This window comes from Lycorma delicatula, chromosome 11, assembly GCF_047948215.1.
Source record: "Lycorma delicatula isolate Av1 chromosome 11, ASM4794821v1, whole genome shotgun sequence".
Lineage (NCBI taxonomy): Eukaryota > Metazoa > Arthropoda > Insecta > Hemiptera > Fulgoridae > Lycorma > Lycorma delicatula.
The window spans coordinates 52337189-52356561 of NC_134465.1; the positions used below are offsets into that span (position 1 = coordinate 52337189).

General features: G+C 28.9%; 1 protein-coding gene across 1 annotated transcript in view; it reads left to right on the forward strand.

Annotated features, from left to right (window-relative positions):
• The window catches only part of LOC142332522 (nose resistant to fluoxetine protein 6-like), a 53693-nt gene extending 44886 nt beyond the window's left edge, over window positions 1–8807 (forward strand). The window contains exons 10-13 of the mRNA XM_075378970.1: window positions 790–979; window positions 4034–4176; window positions 6289–6406; window positions 8393–8807. Coding sequence (XP_075235085.1) covers window positions 790–979; window positions 4034–4176; window positions 6289–6406; window positions 8393–8493 — 552 coding nt within the window. The 3' untranslated portion in view covers window positions 8494–8807. The remainder of the gene's footprint in view (window positions 1–789; window positions 980–4033; window positions 4177–6288; window positions 6407–8392) is intronic.
• The last annotated feature ends 10566 nt before the right edge of the window (window positions 8808–19373 follow it).

The following is a 19373-nucleotide window of genomic DNA, read 5'->3' on the forward strand; positions in this document are numbered from 1 at the left end:
GTTAAGAAAGACTTAAACAATGCAGGAACAGAAATTCTGGATTCTTTAGTGGGAGACTTAAAAGTACTGGCAGAAAGGGAAGAAGAGAGAGAAATACCCTAAGAAAAGAATTAAATGTGGTCCTTAGTTAGCCTTAAAACAAAAAGTTTAGCAAATTGCACTGTAGCATCAAATATGAGCTGATTTTTCCACTTACTATTTTCTCCCTTCATGTTTAGTACTTTTGCAATCATTACTACTGTATCATATTTTATATGGAATTAAAATATAATTTTAAATATTACTATTACACAGATATGCGCTTACTATCTCAATCACTGATATAAAATGAATTATTCTGCTGCTTTAAATATAATGTAACTACTGTTTATGGTACAATAATTCTGGTTGAATAATTTAAGTTTAAGATTATGATGAAGTAGAGATTTCTACAGGGAAAAACAAAGCATTAAGTTAAGAAATTATTTTTTTCTTTTAATTTCATATTATTATACATTTATTATTTTTGCTTATTAATATGCACTTTTTTAATTACTAATTTTTTTAATATTTAATGTTACTCTGATCAAAATTTCCCCACATTTCCCTTTTCTTCCAGGTAATTACTATAGTAGTTTTTTACCTATGAGATATCACACTTATCCATTTCTGGTTTGTTTATGTTTAATTATGTACTAATATGAATTAAAAAATAATTATATGCATATTTGATAAATTCAGATTATTTTTTTGCAATACATGTTATTATAAAATTTTAACATTAATTTAACATTATTTTTATTTTTTCAGCCAACAATGATCATAGGTTCATTAATTGGAGCATCTTTATCACTCGGTGCCATTTTATCAGGTTATGTATTCTATTTGAGAGACAGGCCATACTCGCTTGTTGAAAATATTCTTTATGCAGCTACACATCGTTCTATATGGTCTATTGGTATTATCTGGTTTATCGTAGCTGAAGCATCAACTGGTTATGGTTTGTAAATAATTCAAATATTCATCATCTATTTCTTTTTTCTTAGAATTTTATTCATTATTTTTATGCGTGATTTAATCAAATTAAGTCCTCCCATGATTTCTTATTTATTACTTAGAAAGCAACCCTCACTCAAAATAATAATAATAATAATAATCTTTATTCCACAAAATAAACAGACTACAAGTGAAAATGAAATTATATTACAAATAAATTCCAAATTAGATTACAAATTAAATTTACTTTAAATTTAACAATTAAAATTTTTCACTGAATGCATCCACATCCATAGATCATAAAAAGTAAATTTTAAGGAGGAGGGGAACTAGGTTCTCTCCCTTATCTCAATGAAAATTTTCTCCTAACAAAATTGTTTCAACTTTTTTAATTTTTTATTTATAGTGATATATGATGCTGTAACTATAATGGGGAAAATGTAGATCGATTAAAAAAAATCTAAAAAAATTGGTCTTTTTCAAATTTTGTGGCTTAAGGAGATATTTAAGAAAAAGTTTTTTTAAGAAAATTAATTTAAATAAATTGTAAATAATCTGCAGGAGAAAAATTTTTATTCCAATGCTCTCGAGTTCAAAAAATCTATTTTTCTCAGACAGATGTTTGTGTGTGTATGTATATATGAATTTATAAAACTTGTTTATTTATCATTGTTGGCCTGTATTTGGTCTTATAACTCTGGACCCTATCGAACGATTTTCTTCAGTCTTTGTAAACACTACTACCTTCAAGGAGCAAAGAATGTATTAAAGTTTTGCAAAAATTGAAAAAAGGGATGGGAGTGTTTTGGCTAGTAAAATTTCAAATCTTTAATGGGTCATTTTAGCAAAAAAATGTTTAAACAAAAGTTGACATTTTTTAACAAGAACACAAAGTATAAATTATTTTATTTAATATTCACCATCTCCCCCAAAAATGACTTCTTATATTCTTCTTTTTTTTTGCCTATATCTTGCTTCATAAATGTAGTTAATGGAAGTTTTTTACATCTGTATTCTCTACATTATAGTGCCTCAAACCACTATAAAATAAAGTTTTTACCCACCCCACTCCAATGATCTGCAGTAATGAAAAATATTTTTTTTAATTTAAAAAGTAATTTTTTCATTTATTTTAAATTTATACCCATCTAGCAAGTTAATCACTGCATTTAACATGTAAAAATTTTAATTTTTTGATTTAGTTTTTGTTTTTGGGGGAAAAAAATTAGCCATAAGGTTTACCCACTCACTAGAAAAATAGAACTTTATTTAGAATTATGGCTGTACCTTTTTATTTTTTAAAGAATTTTAAAAAGTCCTTTTCTAAATTTATTATCACCACTTACAGATTATTTTCTTAAAAATTAATTTTACCAGAGTGCTTCCCCTTGAATATTGAAGTTCACAAAATGAAAAAAAATTTTCACAATTTAAAATTTGTAATGCTCAAAACTTATTTTTTAAACATTAAGTCTAAAATAACTTAATACCTCCCCTAGTACGGGAGCTACCAAATAAAAAAGAAAAATGAAAAAATTTTTATTTCAATCTTAATGTTTAAAAACAATTTTAGTGAAAATTTTAATAATTAAAATTGATGCATGAGCATTTTTCAAAATTGAAAAAATATATTTCGCATAAAATATTGTTATATAAAAATGCGAAAAAAAGATTTGAAACTTTGATTATTGTTTTTCAAAATAAAGAAATTTCAGAAAAAAGAAATCATAACATATACATAGAGCTTAAAATGATTGAATTTTAAAAAAACTTTCACTTAGAATGTTTTATCAAAATATACATTATGTTTATTATTTAACACTGTAAACTTTGTGTATTTTTAATAACTTTCTTCAAAATATTTTCAGCTCTCTTACTATCTTCACTAGATATCTTCAGTGAATCACTAAAGATATCCACAAGAGCAAATGAAAACATTTTAAAATAAATTATTAAAAATAATTATAATTATAAAATTTTTCAGCTTGTTGTTTTAAAAGATCACAATTTCAATCATCACAGTACCATAATAGTGTAAACTGCAGCAGCTAAATGGTCATTAGCTGCAACAGAAGTTGTGGGGAGGTACACCTAAAACTAGCACATGATGAGGCATATCTAAGGAGAGAAATATAAACATCAGCTCCTTTTCCCTTAATTCGGTAACTTTTCTATAATCACAAAGATATAACAAAAAAAAGATTTGATCAATATTTACCTACACTTTTATTATAAAAAGGTTTTTACAAATAATTTAAATGTTGATAATCTATTAAATAATGTATATCACATAATAATAATAATAATGTATAACTGAAAATTGTTTAAGCATAAATCAAAAAGTAATTCACAATGGCTTTACATAATTGTTTATATAAATTATAATAAAACTAAAGGGTTTTACATAGCACCAGTAAATAAATTAACCTAGGTTATAATTAGTCTGCAAAAATATTGTTATTTCAATAACAATATCTGTGTTTGAAATGATGCAGGTAGACATCTCAATCAAGTCTTCATCACTGGATCAGTATTCACCATTTTCAATTTTTAACAGAAAATTCAAAAATTGAGATTCCTCTCCCCGTTTGGTTGCTGTGGGCTCATTTTATGTGACTTGACATGGTAATTGTTTTAAAACCCAAACGAATTCTGTACATAAATTAGTAGCCGAGATAGAGCGGTTTAAGTGTATTTTTAATTATGAGGAAATCTGTATGTTCCCTTAAAACATCTTTAGGAATTGAGTGTAAATAAGTCAGTGTGGTTCATTTGAGGACTGTTTTGAGCTCCAAATGAATTCTGTATCTTAATTATGAATATAAAAAAGCTATGTTCTCTTGAAACTCCTCTCATAATTGAGTGAGCATATTCAGTGCAAGCTGGGTTATGTGTGATATGTTTTACCTCGTAACGAGATTAATTATACAGTAATTGCATAAAAACTAAACTTTTTGTTTGTTTACTAATTTTTTTTAATATATAGAAAATATTTTTGTAATCTTGTAAAGAAAACCCATGAAATTTAATAATTAGTTTATTTTTTGTGCTGTTTCAGGTATTCTTTACAATTTTTTTAAACACCCGTTCTTCACAGTTTTTGGTCGATTGACATACTGTGCATACCTTGTGCATTTGCTTCCACAGTTGATTCACACTTCCAGTTCAAGATTGCCAATATATATTGACTTAAAGAGAATGGTAAGTAATAAACTACATAGCACAATTATGTAATTTGAGCAAAGAAAATCTGATGTGGAAACCACATCAGATACTTGTACTCCTATTAAATTTATATAAACATTTTTTGATGCACTTCATTTAAACTTATTTCATTTAAAAGTGAAATACGATTCACTAATTCTTTAATAAAGTGGAGTTACACAATTGCATTGCAGTGGACACCACATTGCATCACATTTTTTTTGTGGTGTCCATATCAATTTATTTAGAATCTTTGATAAAATTGTTCTGGAAAATTCTAGTGTAAAAGAAATTATCATTTGAAGGCTTTTTACTAATGTCTCGGCTGGTTTTTTTTTCTAATATACAACTAGTTCTAGGCCTACTAGACGATGAGACCCGATACCTCCAGTACTTTTCAAATTTTACGTTCAGTTTACACAAATTTTAAGGGTCATCAGTTGAAAATTATGAAACCTTGCAGAGAATTCTTCATGAGTGTTACAGTATCCTTATTATTTTCTCTACTAACAATACAGTATAAAAACTAGTTTTCTTTTGTATAAATAAATTCATTATTCTCAGTATAGATACATAAATGAAGTTGAATAGTAATTACATCAACTAAAATATCAAAATTTCCCATTTGTTGCATAATGTAACAGAATTTAAATAAGCATTTAAGGGAAACTAACTTTTAGCTAACCATACATAATGGAACAGATTTAAAAAGTGTTAATTATGCTGTTATTGTACTTTTAAGTTATTAATACTTGTATAATAATGACATCATAATTAGTATTAGTTAATAAATTATTTTTAATAAACTCCACCTTTGAAAATACTTTCCTAACAGCAAATATGACCCAGAACATCTGTATAGTGTTTTTTTTTACAATGTAAGCCTTCTTTTCTTCTAAAAGTCACTGTGTTCAAATTGCAGTCAGGTGTTCCATTTTCATATATTCTATTAGCATTAACCAATGGTTAAACCTTTAATCAATAATTTCAAGTGATAAAACTTAAGGCTTTTCATTGTTATTTAAAAAAAGTAGGTAAAACAGGCATAACTGGAAAGATTAAGGCATATTTTGTTAACGATTACGTTAACATATAGATGAGGTTAATCTAAACATATAAAAACCCATTTAATAATAGAAGACATCTGAGCACACACAGTTATATCAAAACAAGTACACTACCCACAGTTTAACCCACCGGGTTGGTCTAGTGGTGAACGCGTCTTCCCAAATCAGTTGATTTGAAAGTCGAGAGTTCCAGCGTTCCAAGTTCGAGTAAAGGCACTTACTTTTATACGAATTTGAATACTAGATCGTGGATACTAGTGTTCTTTGGTGGTTGAGTTTTAATTAACAATACATCTCAGGAATGGTAGAACTGAGACTGTGCAAGACTACACTTCATTTACACTCATACATCCTCTTTAGTATTATCTGAATGGTAATTACCGGAGGCTAAACAGGAAAAAGAAAAAGATACCCACAGTTTAGTTTTCAATATTAACCAACATTTAACTGACAAATTTGTCATCAAGTGAACTTCCTCAATTATTATATAATGAAGTTACAAGATCTGGTCTATTGACAGCCACTTGGTCATCATTTTTCATCTACCTGCTCTTTGATTTTATTCCTATTCTGTACTTTTTAATGACCACTCAAACCAGTTGACTTCTTTTAAAAGGTTTTATGCGTTAGTACCTTACAGGTAATTGTGACAACTTTTTATAAGGCATTTTTTCTTGTTGCAACCAATATACCACAATTTGTAAAATAATTTACTTAAATATTATTCTACTTTAGTATCTTGTTTCTTTTTACTTAATTAAAACACTTTAAAAACTATTACACAGTTTAGAAACTTTGGTAATATGATATTATGAAATAATTTCAAAAATTATGTTAGTAAAACTTCAAAATGAAGAAGTTCTAAAATCATAAAGAAAATTTTGTTAGAATATTTTCTCACAATGCAATATAGCATTTTCTGTAAAAACGAGTAAATTTCATTCTTATTAAGATTTCTTATAGTAATTTTTTTCTAACATTGTAAAAAAATTATTTTCTTTCCCATGCAAATTTATTTTTTAATTATTTTGTATGTTTGCAGTTTTGGTACTCAATGGGAGATTTTGTTATGTCATACTCATTAGCATTGGGATTAAATCTTCTATTTGAAGCTCCACTAGAGAGACTGCAAAAGAAAATTTTAAAAAAACTAGTTCGAGGTAAGTTTACATAAAATGCAAACCAACATTTTATTCAACATTATAAACATTCAAACTTTTTTTTAATTTTTCTTTAAAATACATCAAAATAAGCTATTATTAATAAAGAAAAAATAATATAATTTTATAAAGTAAATAGCTAATTGTAACATGAATTCCTGCTCTTATACATTATAAGTCTGATAATGACAAGTTTATTTTAATTTTTACTTTCCTGAATATAGCTTTATTGCTCCTGCTGCAACATAGCTATAAAGCGTAAGTACAGCAAAAGCCAAATTTTAGGTAACAGGTTTTGCAAATGTCAACATTTCAAGATCCCTTAGTCAAAAAACTCAATAACAACTCAATAAATGTTATAGACATTTCCAAAACATATATGTATATATAACATCAAAATATTCAGTAAAAAAAACTGGGACTGATTTGAATTCCTTGATCAAATTATGTTTTTACCTTAAAAATTATGCATTACTAGAAATAGAATGTGAAGAAAATCAAAATTCTTAAAAAAGATTATGAAAGATCAGAATTCTTCAAAAGATTATGGATCCCGGTTGACCCCTCGACCAAACAACATTTATATGATTACAACTTTCTGAAAATTAAAATAATTCATCAGCATACTGACTATTACATACTATCAGAAAAGACTAAAACCAGCAGTCGATTTTTGCGGAATCCCGCATCATCAGTCATTACATAATTCTGCAATTACATCAAAAGATAAAAACAAAAAACATTATTTTATCATCAAAATTAAACTGTATTTAGCATACAATTTCTAAAAAAAGATGTCCAAATGTTTTCCTAAAATTCATGATTATCATTTGATGACTCCCTTCTTCGACAGTTATCTCATATAACAATTTCAGTAATAGCCATGTCTTGTAAAAGAGGTAAAAATATATTATAAAAATTTAAAAAATGTTTTAAATTTAAAGTCAGGTCCCACAAGACCCATTTTTTTAAAAAGTTCCCCACACTGATATTAGATATAGTTGGATTTTCAATCTTGAAAATTGAAGTTCAAAATGAACTGATATTTTAAGTTAAGTATGGATCTCAATCATATCTTTTTGAGGCTAAAAGCTTATTTTTTGGGGTAATTATTTACCTCAATAAATTACCCCAGTTTGGTTCAATGATATTCAACAAGGCAAAAAAAAATTAAGTTAACTAAAAAAAAAAAAAAATGGGTAAAAAATCAAATCAAAGCTAGGAAGATAATTATAACCAAATATTTGTGCAAAATTTCAATTTTTCTTGTTCACAGGATTTCAAGATATGAAACCAAAACTGTTTAGAAATGATTTTGAATATTCCCAAGCCTAAATCTGATTGATTCAAAACGTTGTAGTTTTAAATAATAAGTATTTTCATATCTCAATTTTCCACATCAAAAATAAAAAAAAGTGAAAGCTCCCTTTTTTCTTTTTTTCAAAATTTAATACTGTCAATGGTCCATATATAGAATTTTTTTAGGCATTCTCAAAGAATTTATGTTGAGCTAACCCAAAAATAATTAATAAAAATTAGTATTAATTAAAATAATTAATCAAAAAACAGGCCAACCCGTCTATACATCTTACATCTTCTGGAAATTTCTGTAACTTTTGGTATTTTTTAGATAAAAGAATCTTAAAACATCAACATTTCCAAAAACCCCAATACCCAAAATTATGGCCAATCACTATATTTTCCCTTTATAGTTATACTGCTGCTACTGCAGCAATAGAGCTGTAGCCAACTATATGCGCAGTGTACTCGCTCCACTGTTCTTAATTTAAGTGATCTACATGAACTACCTCATTAAACATGAATTTGGTAATAAACAATTTCCAAGATCCATTTTTATACGTTCCAGGTATGACACAAAACATACCTGTAAGGCGATGCAATTTATAATTTTACCCACGACCCCAAATTTTTTTCTTATATTATTATAATTACTATAAAAACTTAAGATTTTTTGTTTGTTTTTAGAACATGATGCAAAACAATCCAACAATGAGAAAAAATTTAATGGTGAATTAGCAGAAGTCGGTATTGATAATCAAGCCATGGATAAATCAGAAATTGCGTGATATGAAAAAACAACTACACATAGTGTATTATTCTAAAACTTTTCAAGTCATATTTTAGTTGATATTATGAGAGTTTTTGTACTGATGTAAATTTTTTTGATGTAGAACCATTTAGTATGTGTTATTTATTTGTGCTTTTGTTTAGTGCAATTGAATGATTTTTATTGTTCACTGTATTATTAGTTTTTTTTTATTTTATACTTTTACCAAATGCAGTAGTATAATTTATTTAATGTGTGTAAATATAGATATTAATTTATTTATTGTATAATAGTAGTATGTATATAATTAAATCATTTTTTTCTGTATTTGTATTGTATATAATATATATGACATGAAAAAATAAGAGTTAAAAATGAATTTTTTGTATTTAAATGCTGTATTAACATTTTTTTTATATATAATGTATATTTAAGTATATTGCATATGCGTGTACATTTAAGTATTCAATAAATTATGTTTTATGTTAAAGATATACACAGTTAATACATATAATTAATATTTATTCCATTTTATAAACCAATTTATTTTTAATTTTAATTCTACTTTATTAACCTGCAAGTTTTTGAGTTGATTGTCAAAGCTGGCCTTACAAATTTTCAAGAGTGCCAAGCATATGAAATCACGGAATTTCATTTTTTTTTAAAATTATTCAATATTAAAATAAAATTAAACATTTACTTTTGAAAAAAGTTATTTAAAAAAGATTCTACTTTATCTTAATCTCCATATATGATTATTTTTGCTATTCACTTGAGCTCATAAACTGCTGAGCCAATTCCAATATCATTCTATTACTGTATTTACTAAACTTTAAAGCAGGATTTTAAATAAAAAAACAACCAGACAACTCTGTAACTGGATGGACAGTAATGACTTAAAACTGAATGTATGTTGTATTTTGCACAGTAATTATTTACAAATTTTGAGTTGCTGACTAAATCAAGTGCTGTAAAACACAGATATGTTTCCTCCAATTGAAATTCAGAATATGTAGATGTTTCATTTAATAAAACTGAATAAATTATTTGTGAAATATGTGTGCAGTACATTCACGTTTGAGGACTAGAAGTAGTGCTGTCAAACATCGTATAAATGGCTGTTCACATAAACAATGTATGTAATGTTTCCTATTATGTTAAGCAAAAAATCTTTTTAATACAATTATCTTGCATCTACATGGGTTCAGTTTGTTTACATGAAGCTAGAATAGAAAAAATAAAATATAGAAAAACAGCTACACTGTGCTTGAATATCCCTTGTTATACAGCAATATGTTTTTTCTGACTGTTTATATGGTCAATTCTATTTTTCGTCTTCACTGACGTTACACAGTTCACACACATAATGTAGCTTATGCCTTTTGTAGAAAAAAATACTGTACTGCATCATTAAACACAGTCATGAAAATGCTGTTTTGTTTTCAGTTTTTTCATAAGTATTAAAAAAGTTCATTTTAATTAAATATGTGGTATCATCAAAAAAATAAACTGAATTTTTTAATATTACATCCCATTTCTTATCAACCGAGTTCATTTCTTTCCCACGTAATGGCAGCATTCTCTACAAATATAAAAATACTTTCAGGCATATTACACATTTATAATTTATAAATACATATAATTCAAAGCAGCAGAGTAATTAGAATGTATTTTATTACAAGTAGTAATTTACTTTGTTTGAATATGACAGAACGGCAGATTGCTTTTAAAATTTTATGTAAAAATGTTATAAAAAGTAATGAAGCAGTGATTATGAAGAGAAAGCTTTTGGATGGATGTTATGTCAACACCAAGGTGCACAAACAGTTTTAAGAAGGCGATAAAAATATTGAAGATGACAAGAGGGTCCTAACACACAAACAACTGATGAAAATATCGATAAAATAAAGGACATTATTATCACTTTACAGCACTATTATTTCTACTTTTCTCTATTTCGAAAAATTTCGTATTCATAAAATAGCACTTGGCGTAAACAATTAATGCTATTTAATGCAATTTATGCTATTATTAGAATTATATAATAATTCTAATAATCACATTTATTAAGTTATAGCGATAGTAACTACAACATAGCATTTCCTCGGGAGTACCTAGTTCTCGTTCTTTTATGATCTAAAAATTCTAATACATCAAGGATATGTTAGGTAATTTTTCATTGTTATTATAACAGTACTACATATATATATTTTTATACATAATTTTCTGAAAATTCAAATAATTCATAAACATACTGACCATTATGCTAACTAAAATCAGAATTCAACTTAACCACCAAACACAATAACAGAAAAACTTACAAAAAACTAATATCAGTAGTAGACTTTCGCGGCATCTCGCATCATCAGTCGGCACATAATTCTACAAATGCATGAAAAAACAAAAAAGGAATAAAAACTTAAAAATTTTTTAAACATAAACCCTAAAAACCACAAAACTTAAACAAAACAATTCCACTGCTAACTGGAATGATGTAAATTTAAAACGTCACGCAATACGTTTGTAAACATTGTTGCAAACCGCTACAACCCATTATGCCTTTAATTAACGCATTATTTTCAAAAACGCTCTGTTGGTTAATCATTTCGTAATTTTGTTTAAATTTATAAATATAATATATTTTAATTATACTCATTTTTTTATTGTTATTACAAATTTCCAAAATTTTAAATTATTTTTATAATCTGTAATACTTTGCTAACATTGCAACAAATATCGGTCATATTAGACACATCTGCTTGTTTCTAAGTATTGTAAAGTTCCATAATTTTTTTTAAAAAAAGATCTGTTAGGTTTACCAATATAAATTTTATTACATTCAATTTTATATACTCCCCTTAAATCCTCTCCATCATTTTTTTATTATTATTCCTAAAATATTTCAATTGTATTATAGGAAAGACTATTAATGTTTGTGTTATTTTCTTGATGCAATTGTGTAAAACTATCACGGTACTTTATTCTCTGCTTTTTATATACCTTTTCTACAATTTCAACATCAAAACCATTAAAAACTGCTAATTATTTTACTACATCTATTTCCTTCTTGAGTTTGTTTTCACTATAACTTGTATAATGTAAAGCTCTAAAAACTAGATTTTTATGTGTACCAATACTTTGTGAACATGGATGATTATAATTTACATGTATTGTAATGCTTGCTATTGATTACAATGGTGATCCAATGGATTTGTATACTCTGGGGTTTCCTTCAGATTGTTTTTTATTATTTCTATTGTTTTATCAACTGGTATACTAGTGTACATGTTGGTGACATCATAACTTACCACTTTAGTGTTAAGAGTTAGCTTTAATACAATTTAACTTATTTATGACTTTGTAACTATTCTTAACACAATGCTTATATTTAAGATTAATTTTTTTTCTAAGAATTTTAACTATAAAATATGCTGGTGATGTTTTAAAATTTATTGACTTGTCTTATAGAAATAACTATTTTATGTAACTTTAGTAATCCAGTAAATGTTGGGGGTGATGGTACATATGCATACAATAACCTATTTTATTATCATAATTAAATATTAGTTTATATTTAGACATTAAATCCTTTACAGTTTTTAAATACATATTTGTTTATTGGGTTTTTTATCACTTTAAAATCATTTTCTTCATGATCACTTTAAAATTATTTTTTTCATGTGGTCATTATCATTGAATGTAAATTATTCACAATTTCTTTGTACTTATTTTTATACATAACGACTGGTGATTAGTCTTATCCGATTTTAATAATATTAAAGCATTATCATTAAGCTTATTTTTCAGTTTAATAACCTCAAATTTTGTTATCATTTGTTTATTAACTACACATGGTTTATTACTATACATATGTATTTCCATCTACCTGTGTATGTTTTATTTATTTTTATAAGAGTACATTTTACAATCCTTAACTGACATTGCTGATCATACAGAATTTCTTGAACTTGTCATAACAGATATGAAAGATGAATGTACAGTTACAATACTGAGACAAAGATCTTATCATCCTGATGAAGCTTCCTGAAGAACCAAGACTGGAAAAAGCACTCACAGTTCAATAGAAAATGAGGTTCTCCACACTTTTTTTCTATTAATGGTGTAGTCCAGTATGAATTCTTAAAAGGGTGTGTGGTCAATAAACAGTATTATAAAGTGAAGCTACCAGAAATTGCATCACTTAATGAGACAATGACCACAGATGTGGACAAACAATTCTTGTGATTATTTAGCCAAAAATAACAGCATACTAATCCCTCATCCTTAGTCTTCTACAGACTATGGCACTCTGCAATGTTCTCTTAAACCCACTGATTAAAAGGACAATTTGTGATGATAGATAAAACAATTTTTTTTTTTTTTAAATACGCTAAGCTAAGTTCAACTCACTTAGCGATTAGGCTACACCAAAATGGTTTGATGATTGGAAGGAATGCTGGTAAAAGTTAGTTGCATCTCTGGGGAACTACTTTGAAAGAGACAGTGAATTATTAATACAGATAAATAAGTAAACTCTTAATAAAAATATTAATAAAAAAAATCAAAATTTTAATAAAAATCAAAATTCTAGTTATTGTTTTTATCATGTGTATACTGTATATCATGTGGAACTTTAATAAAGACCCAATGATAAAACCCAATAGACTTTTAAGCTTGTGTATTTTTTTTTTTATCTTCAGTTATTTGACTGGTTTGATGCAGCTCTCCAAGATTCCCTATCTAGTGCTAGTCGTTTCATTTTGGTATACCCCCTACATCCTACATCCCTAACAATTTGTTTTACATATTCCAAACGTGGCCTGCCTACACAATTTTTTCCTTCTACCTGCCCTTCCAATATTAAAGCGACTATTCCAGGATGCCTTAATAAGTGGCCTATAAGCCTGTCTCTTCGTTTAGCTATATTTTTCCAAATGCTTCTTTCTTCATCTATTTGCCGCAACACCTCTTCATTTGTCACTTTATCCACCCATCTGATTTTTAACATTCTCCATAGCACCGCATTTTAAAAGCTTCTAATCTTTTCTTCTCAGATACTTTGATCGTCCAAGTTTCACTTCCATATAAACCGACACTCCAAACATACTTTCAACAATTTTTTCCTGATGTTTAAATTAATTTCGTCTTTGCTATTCAGAATTTTATATCGCTCCTGCTTCGTCCATCTTTAGTAATTCTACTTCCCAAATAACAAAATTCTTCTATCTCCATAATCTTTTCTCCTCCTATTTTCACATTCAGTGGTCCATCTTTGTTATTTCTACTACATTTCATTACTTTCATTTTGTTCTTGTTTATTTTCATGCGGTAGTTCTTGTGTAAGACTTTTTCCATGGCATTCATTGTTTCTTCTAAATCCTTTTTACTCTCAGCTAGAATTACTATATCATCAGCAAGCTTTTACGCCATATTTCTATATAATTGTTTTTATATCATAATTTAACTGTTAACTGAACAAGTAAGACAAAAAAAAAAATATGGAATGTAAAATCAACAGATAACAGGCATCAAACATAGAAAGATGCTTTCATTTAAAGCATATTAATATAATTTATTTTTTAATATCTTAAAACCACAACATGATACTAAGGTAAGCATCATAATTTAAACTATTAAATTTCACTGCACTGGAACAACATAGAAACAGAGAATCTGGGAAAGCAAAGAAAAACTACACATTAGCTTAGCTTTCTGCAAAAACCAGACTTACAGCATTCGGGGTTGGTGGATCTTGTTCAAAAAAGAAATGTATAGGGTCAAAAACATAAAGCAAGGTAAATATTAAAATATACGAACCTGATAATTGAGGATGAAAGATGTGTTTTGAGAATAGTACATAAAAAAAACATCTGATGTGGACACATATGACTTCCTTGTACGTTGCCTATTAAATTACATAGACACATTTTTTTTTTACAGTTGGAGGTTAATAATTATTAATAAATCAATATATTTAAATTAAAAAAAAAAATGAAGGATTCCAACCGATGTGCTTTCCCTTTGTAAGATCCCACATGTTGGGTATTTCATTAATTAAAATTTTATTTGGCTATAACTCTAGAACCAATGAAAATAAGTACCACTTATGACATATCGTTGAAAAGCTCTCAATGAGGGCTGATTTCTGCAGTTAAGAAAAAGTCAAAATCAAAATGTTTGGTGATTTTGGGCTTTTATGGACACTTTTGATCGTCGATTGCATTCAAAAGAGGTGCATAACTAGATGTTACAACAGTCATAAATCCAAAATTTCAACATTCTACTGCTAATCTTTTTTGAGTTATTCGAGATACATACATAGGTACGACGTGTATACTTACAGACGTCTCGCCGAAACTAATCAAAATGGATTAAGGAATTGTCAAAATGGATATTTCCGTTGAAGTCTGAAAAACGAAATTTTTCGCGATCACAATACTTCCTTTACTTCTTATAAGGAAGTAAAGTGGATTGTAAATGATGAGTGCATAAACCAAAAATCATATTGTACGGTTTGCCAGGTCTTTAGCATTAATGTTGATAATGAAAATTATCAACATACAAGGTCTGTTGAGAAAATAACCGAAAATCTTTAATTACGCGCCAACGGAGATATTTAGTGTCGTGCGGTCGGCAGCATTGTGTTCCGCATTACCTCCTCTATAACCACATGTTCTTGGATTGTTGGTATCTCGTTTAGTTTTCGTGTTGTTATTTGCATCAACATGTTTAAGTGTTTGTAGCGATTTTTGTAATGTAGGATTTTCGGGAACATCTGAAAACTTTCACAGAAACGTTTCAACTTTTGAAACAAGCTTACGAAGATGATGCTCTGGATTGTACGCAATGTTACGAATGGTTTTCACGATTTAAAAGTGGTAGTCAGTCAATTGAAGATGACTCTCGATCACGAAGGCCTTCGACTTCAACTGATGACACCCACGATCAGAAAATCAACCATTTGGTGCGTGCAAATCGCCGATTGACTGTCAGAGAACTTGCAGAAGAGGTTACCATCTTCATCGGATCATACCATGACATTTTGAAAAACTGAACGTGCATCGAGGTTTGTACCTCGTTTGATGACCGAAGAGCAGAAAGAGCATAGTGTGGTTGTTTGTCGGCAACTTCTCGAACAAGCCGTTGACGATGAAACATTCATGCAAAGGATCGTAACGGGAGACGAAAACTGCGTTTACGGCTACGACATCGAAACAAAGGTACGACATCATCACAATGGATCGTCGAAAGATCTCTACGCCCCAAGAAAGTACGTCAGTGTCGATCCAGTGTCAAAAGTGATTCTCTCTGGGTTTTTTTTCGATTTTAATGTAATTGTACAGATTGAATTCTTGCCTCAAGGTAAAACAATGAACCGTGCGTACTACAACGTTTTACAACTGTTATGTGAAAAACCTGCAAAAAGAGACCACAGTTGTGGCGAGATAACTCATGGTTTCTTCACTACAACGATGCGACCGCACACTCAGCTTTGTCAATTCGTCAATTTTGCGCCAAAAATCAGATAACTAGCCTCACTCAGCCTCCCTACTTGCCAGACCTGACTGCTTGCAATTTTTCCTTATTTCCGAAATTGAAATCAGTGATTAAAGGACGCCGTTTTGAGACTACTAATGATATTAATGCAAATTTGTCACGGACCTTAAAGGCCACTTCAAATGAAGCTATCCAGAACTGCTTCGCGAAATGGAAACACCGCTGAGAAAAATGTGTGAAAGTAGAGGGGAGTACTTTGAAAGGGGAAAGGACCAATATGCTATAAAAATAATAATAAATTTTAAAATTAAGTTCGGTTATTTTCTGAACAGACCTCGTATTCAATATAGATTAATAATCGACATTTTATCATTTATATCAAAATGATATTACGTGTTTCATACAAATAAATAAAAATTGGCAAGGTTTCCTTTAAATTGAGAAAATAGTATGGAGAACTAAACCAAATCACTTTTTTATTCTCATGACATCATCATCTATCTTTATATACATACAAGCACGCGCGCGCGCACCAATACGCATGTTAGGGCCTACCTACATGAACAATCTCCTCAACGTTGGATCGGCCGCGACAGACCGATTCCCGGCCACCTGGATTCCTTGATGCTATGCCAATTGATTTCTTCCTTTGGGACTTTGTCAAAGATGGCGTGTACGCAACGAAGGCTTTCAACAATAATAAACTAAAAAGAACAACAAAAGGTGTAATTAATGGAACAACTCCAGATATTCTTCGTAATGTGTAGCGTTAAAATGAATATCGTCCAGACATTTTAAGCACCACAAAAGGGGCGATAACGATAAAGTGCAGAAATGCAAGATTGTTAAACACAACCATGAAGGTGCTATTTTGTTTTCAATTAGATTTATAAGTATTAAAAAACAATTAATTTAATTAAATATGTGTGATCAAAAAAAGATTTTTTTTTCATTTTGCATGCTGTTTTTTCCAACTCAATGGCAGCAAAGGAAAACTACATACTATGGTTGTCTGAAAAGTTTTTAGCTTAATATAGAAAGATGTATTTTTTCTGTCAAATATAGTTTTATTTTCCAACAAAGTCTCGTATCAAGTCGATAGACTTTTTTCAGCGATGCTCTAACATTTTAATCCTTCCAAATAGTAGCTGGCGTCTTTCTCTGCAAAATAGGGGTTTACGTATGCGATAACCTCCTCGTCCGATGAAAATCTCTTTACTAAAAGCAAAATTTTAAGGTTAGGAAACAAGAAAATTTCGCTTGGGGCCAGATCTGGTGAATACGGTGAGCAGTCAACCAATTCAAAGTGCAATTCATGAATTTTAGCCATGGCGACCGTCGAGGTGTGACCAGGCACATTGTCCTGATGGAAAAGTACTTACTTTCTTCTCCTTAAAATGTGATCTTTTTTTGCAATTTCTGCCTTGAGCTTGTCAAGTAATGATGCATAATACTGTCCAGTTAATGTTTTACCTTTTTGAAGATAATCGGTAAACAAAATTCCGTTACTATCCCAAACAAATAGTCGCTATCATCTTCCTGGCCGATGGAACTGTCTTCGCATTTTTCAGAGCAGGTTCACCCTTTGCAGTCAGTTTTGACTGTTGTTTCATCTCAGGAGTGTAGTGGTGGATCTACGTTTCATCTTCAGTTATGAATCGGCGCAAAAAATGTGACTAGTTTTGTCTAAACTGCTCCATCAGAGCCTTAGAAATATTTATTTGAATGCGTTTTTGGTTCAACTTGAGTTCTTCAGTTAATATATGACACACGTTCCTTCAATACCAATTGGTGAACTTCTTCGATAATAACGGTGGGTGGTTGCAGTTTTTGATCATCCCAAAGGCTCATCATCAACCAAGCTGGTAAAACCATGTTTAAATTCAGCTGCCCATCTTTTCATGGTGATAAATGATGGGACAGAGTCTCCATAAGCAGCATCCGACTCTGTTTTAATTTGCATAGGCATATTGCCTTTCAAATGTAAGTATTTAATCACAGCACTATATTCAGTTTTTTCCATTTTCACAAACACTCTTACAGTAACTTGCTCAAACAATTATCAAACAACTGAGCATCCAAAATGGCTGAAATATTAGTGAGTACCTTTTAACGCATATGCAAATACATTCCCTAACGTTTGTTGATGAGTGCTGCCATCTTCGTGCTGAAGCTCAAAACTTTTAAAATAACCTTCTTTCTTTTTTTTCTTTTTCCGTTTAGCCTCTGGAACCACCATAAGATACTTCAGAAGATGAATGAGCATGATATGTATGAATGTAAATGAAGTGTATTGATGTGTGGTTCATTGAAACCCAACCACCAAAGAACTCCAGTATCCACGATCTACTATTCAAATTCATATAAAAGGACTAGAATTTGAACCTAAGAACTCTCGACTTCAAAACCAGCTGATTTGCGACGACGAGTTCACCACTACACCAACCTGATGAGTTAATTTCGGACAACCCTTGTATTAGCTTAGCTGTCTGCACAAACCAACATTACAGCAATCAGGGTTGGTGGATCTTGTTCTAAAAAGAAATATATAGGGTTACAAATCATAAAGGAAGATAAATATTGAAATAAATGAAACTGATAATTGAGGATGTAAAATGTATTTTCAGGTTAACAGATTGGTACATAATAGAAAATAGAATGGATAAGTGCATGAATCACCAGTAAGACTATACGCTTTGCCAGGTCCTTAGCAATATTGTTAATAATCACCGATATACAGGAATAAGAAATTGTTAAAAATGTATTACAGTAAACTAGGCTGGGTTTTTTAATTAAAAATTACAATTTATATATTCCATAGGTTAATAATCGACAAATTTTACTATTTACAGCAAAGTAATATTATGTTTTACATACAAATTAACAAATAACAAATATTCCTCATACCACCAGATCAAGTTCTAATAAATTGTAGGATGCAATGAGAATCATTATGGTAATCATTTAATTATATTTATTACATTAAATATCTAATTTACAATTCTGCCAACTTTTCAAATAAAAATTACCAACATAAATAAAAAGAAAAATTTAAACAATAATAAAACAAATAAAGAATAACAAACAATAAAAACTTTTTAAGTTTTTGAACTTTGATCTGTGTTTTGATAAATACAATGAAATAAAGAGAGCAAAACAACATACCCAAAGATTACTACTTAGCATGAGCTAAGACTTTCATGAATAATTATTAATTTTTACTTTAAATCTATAGAAGTATATTAATATAAAATGTAAATAAAAAGAATCCTTTCAAAGTATTTTTAAACAATTAAATGTCAACACAAAATCTAGTTTTCACATTAGGTGCACGTTAATAAATTTTAGTTAAAGCTTGTTTTTGTAAATAATCAACAAGATTATTATCACTTGAGAGATACA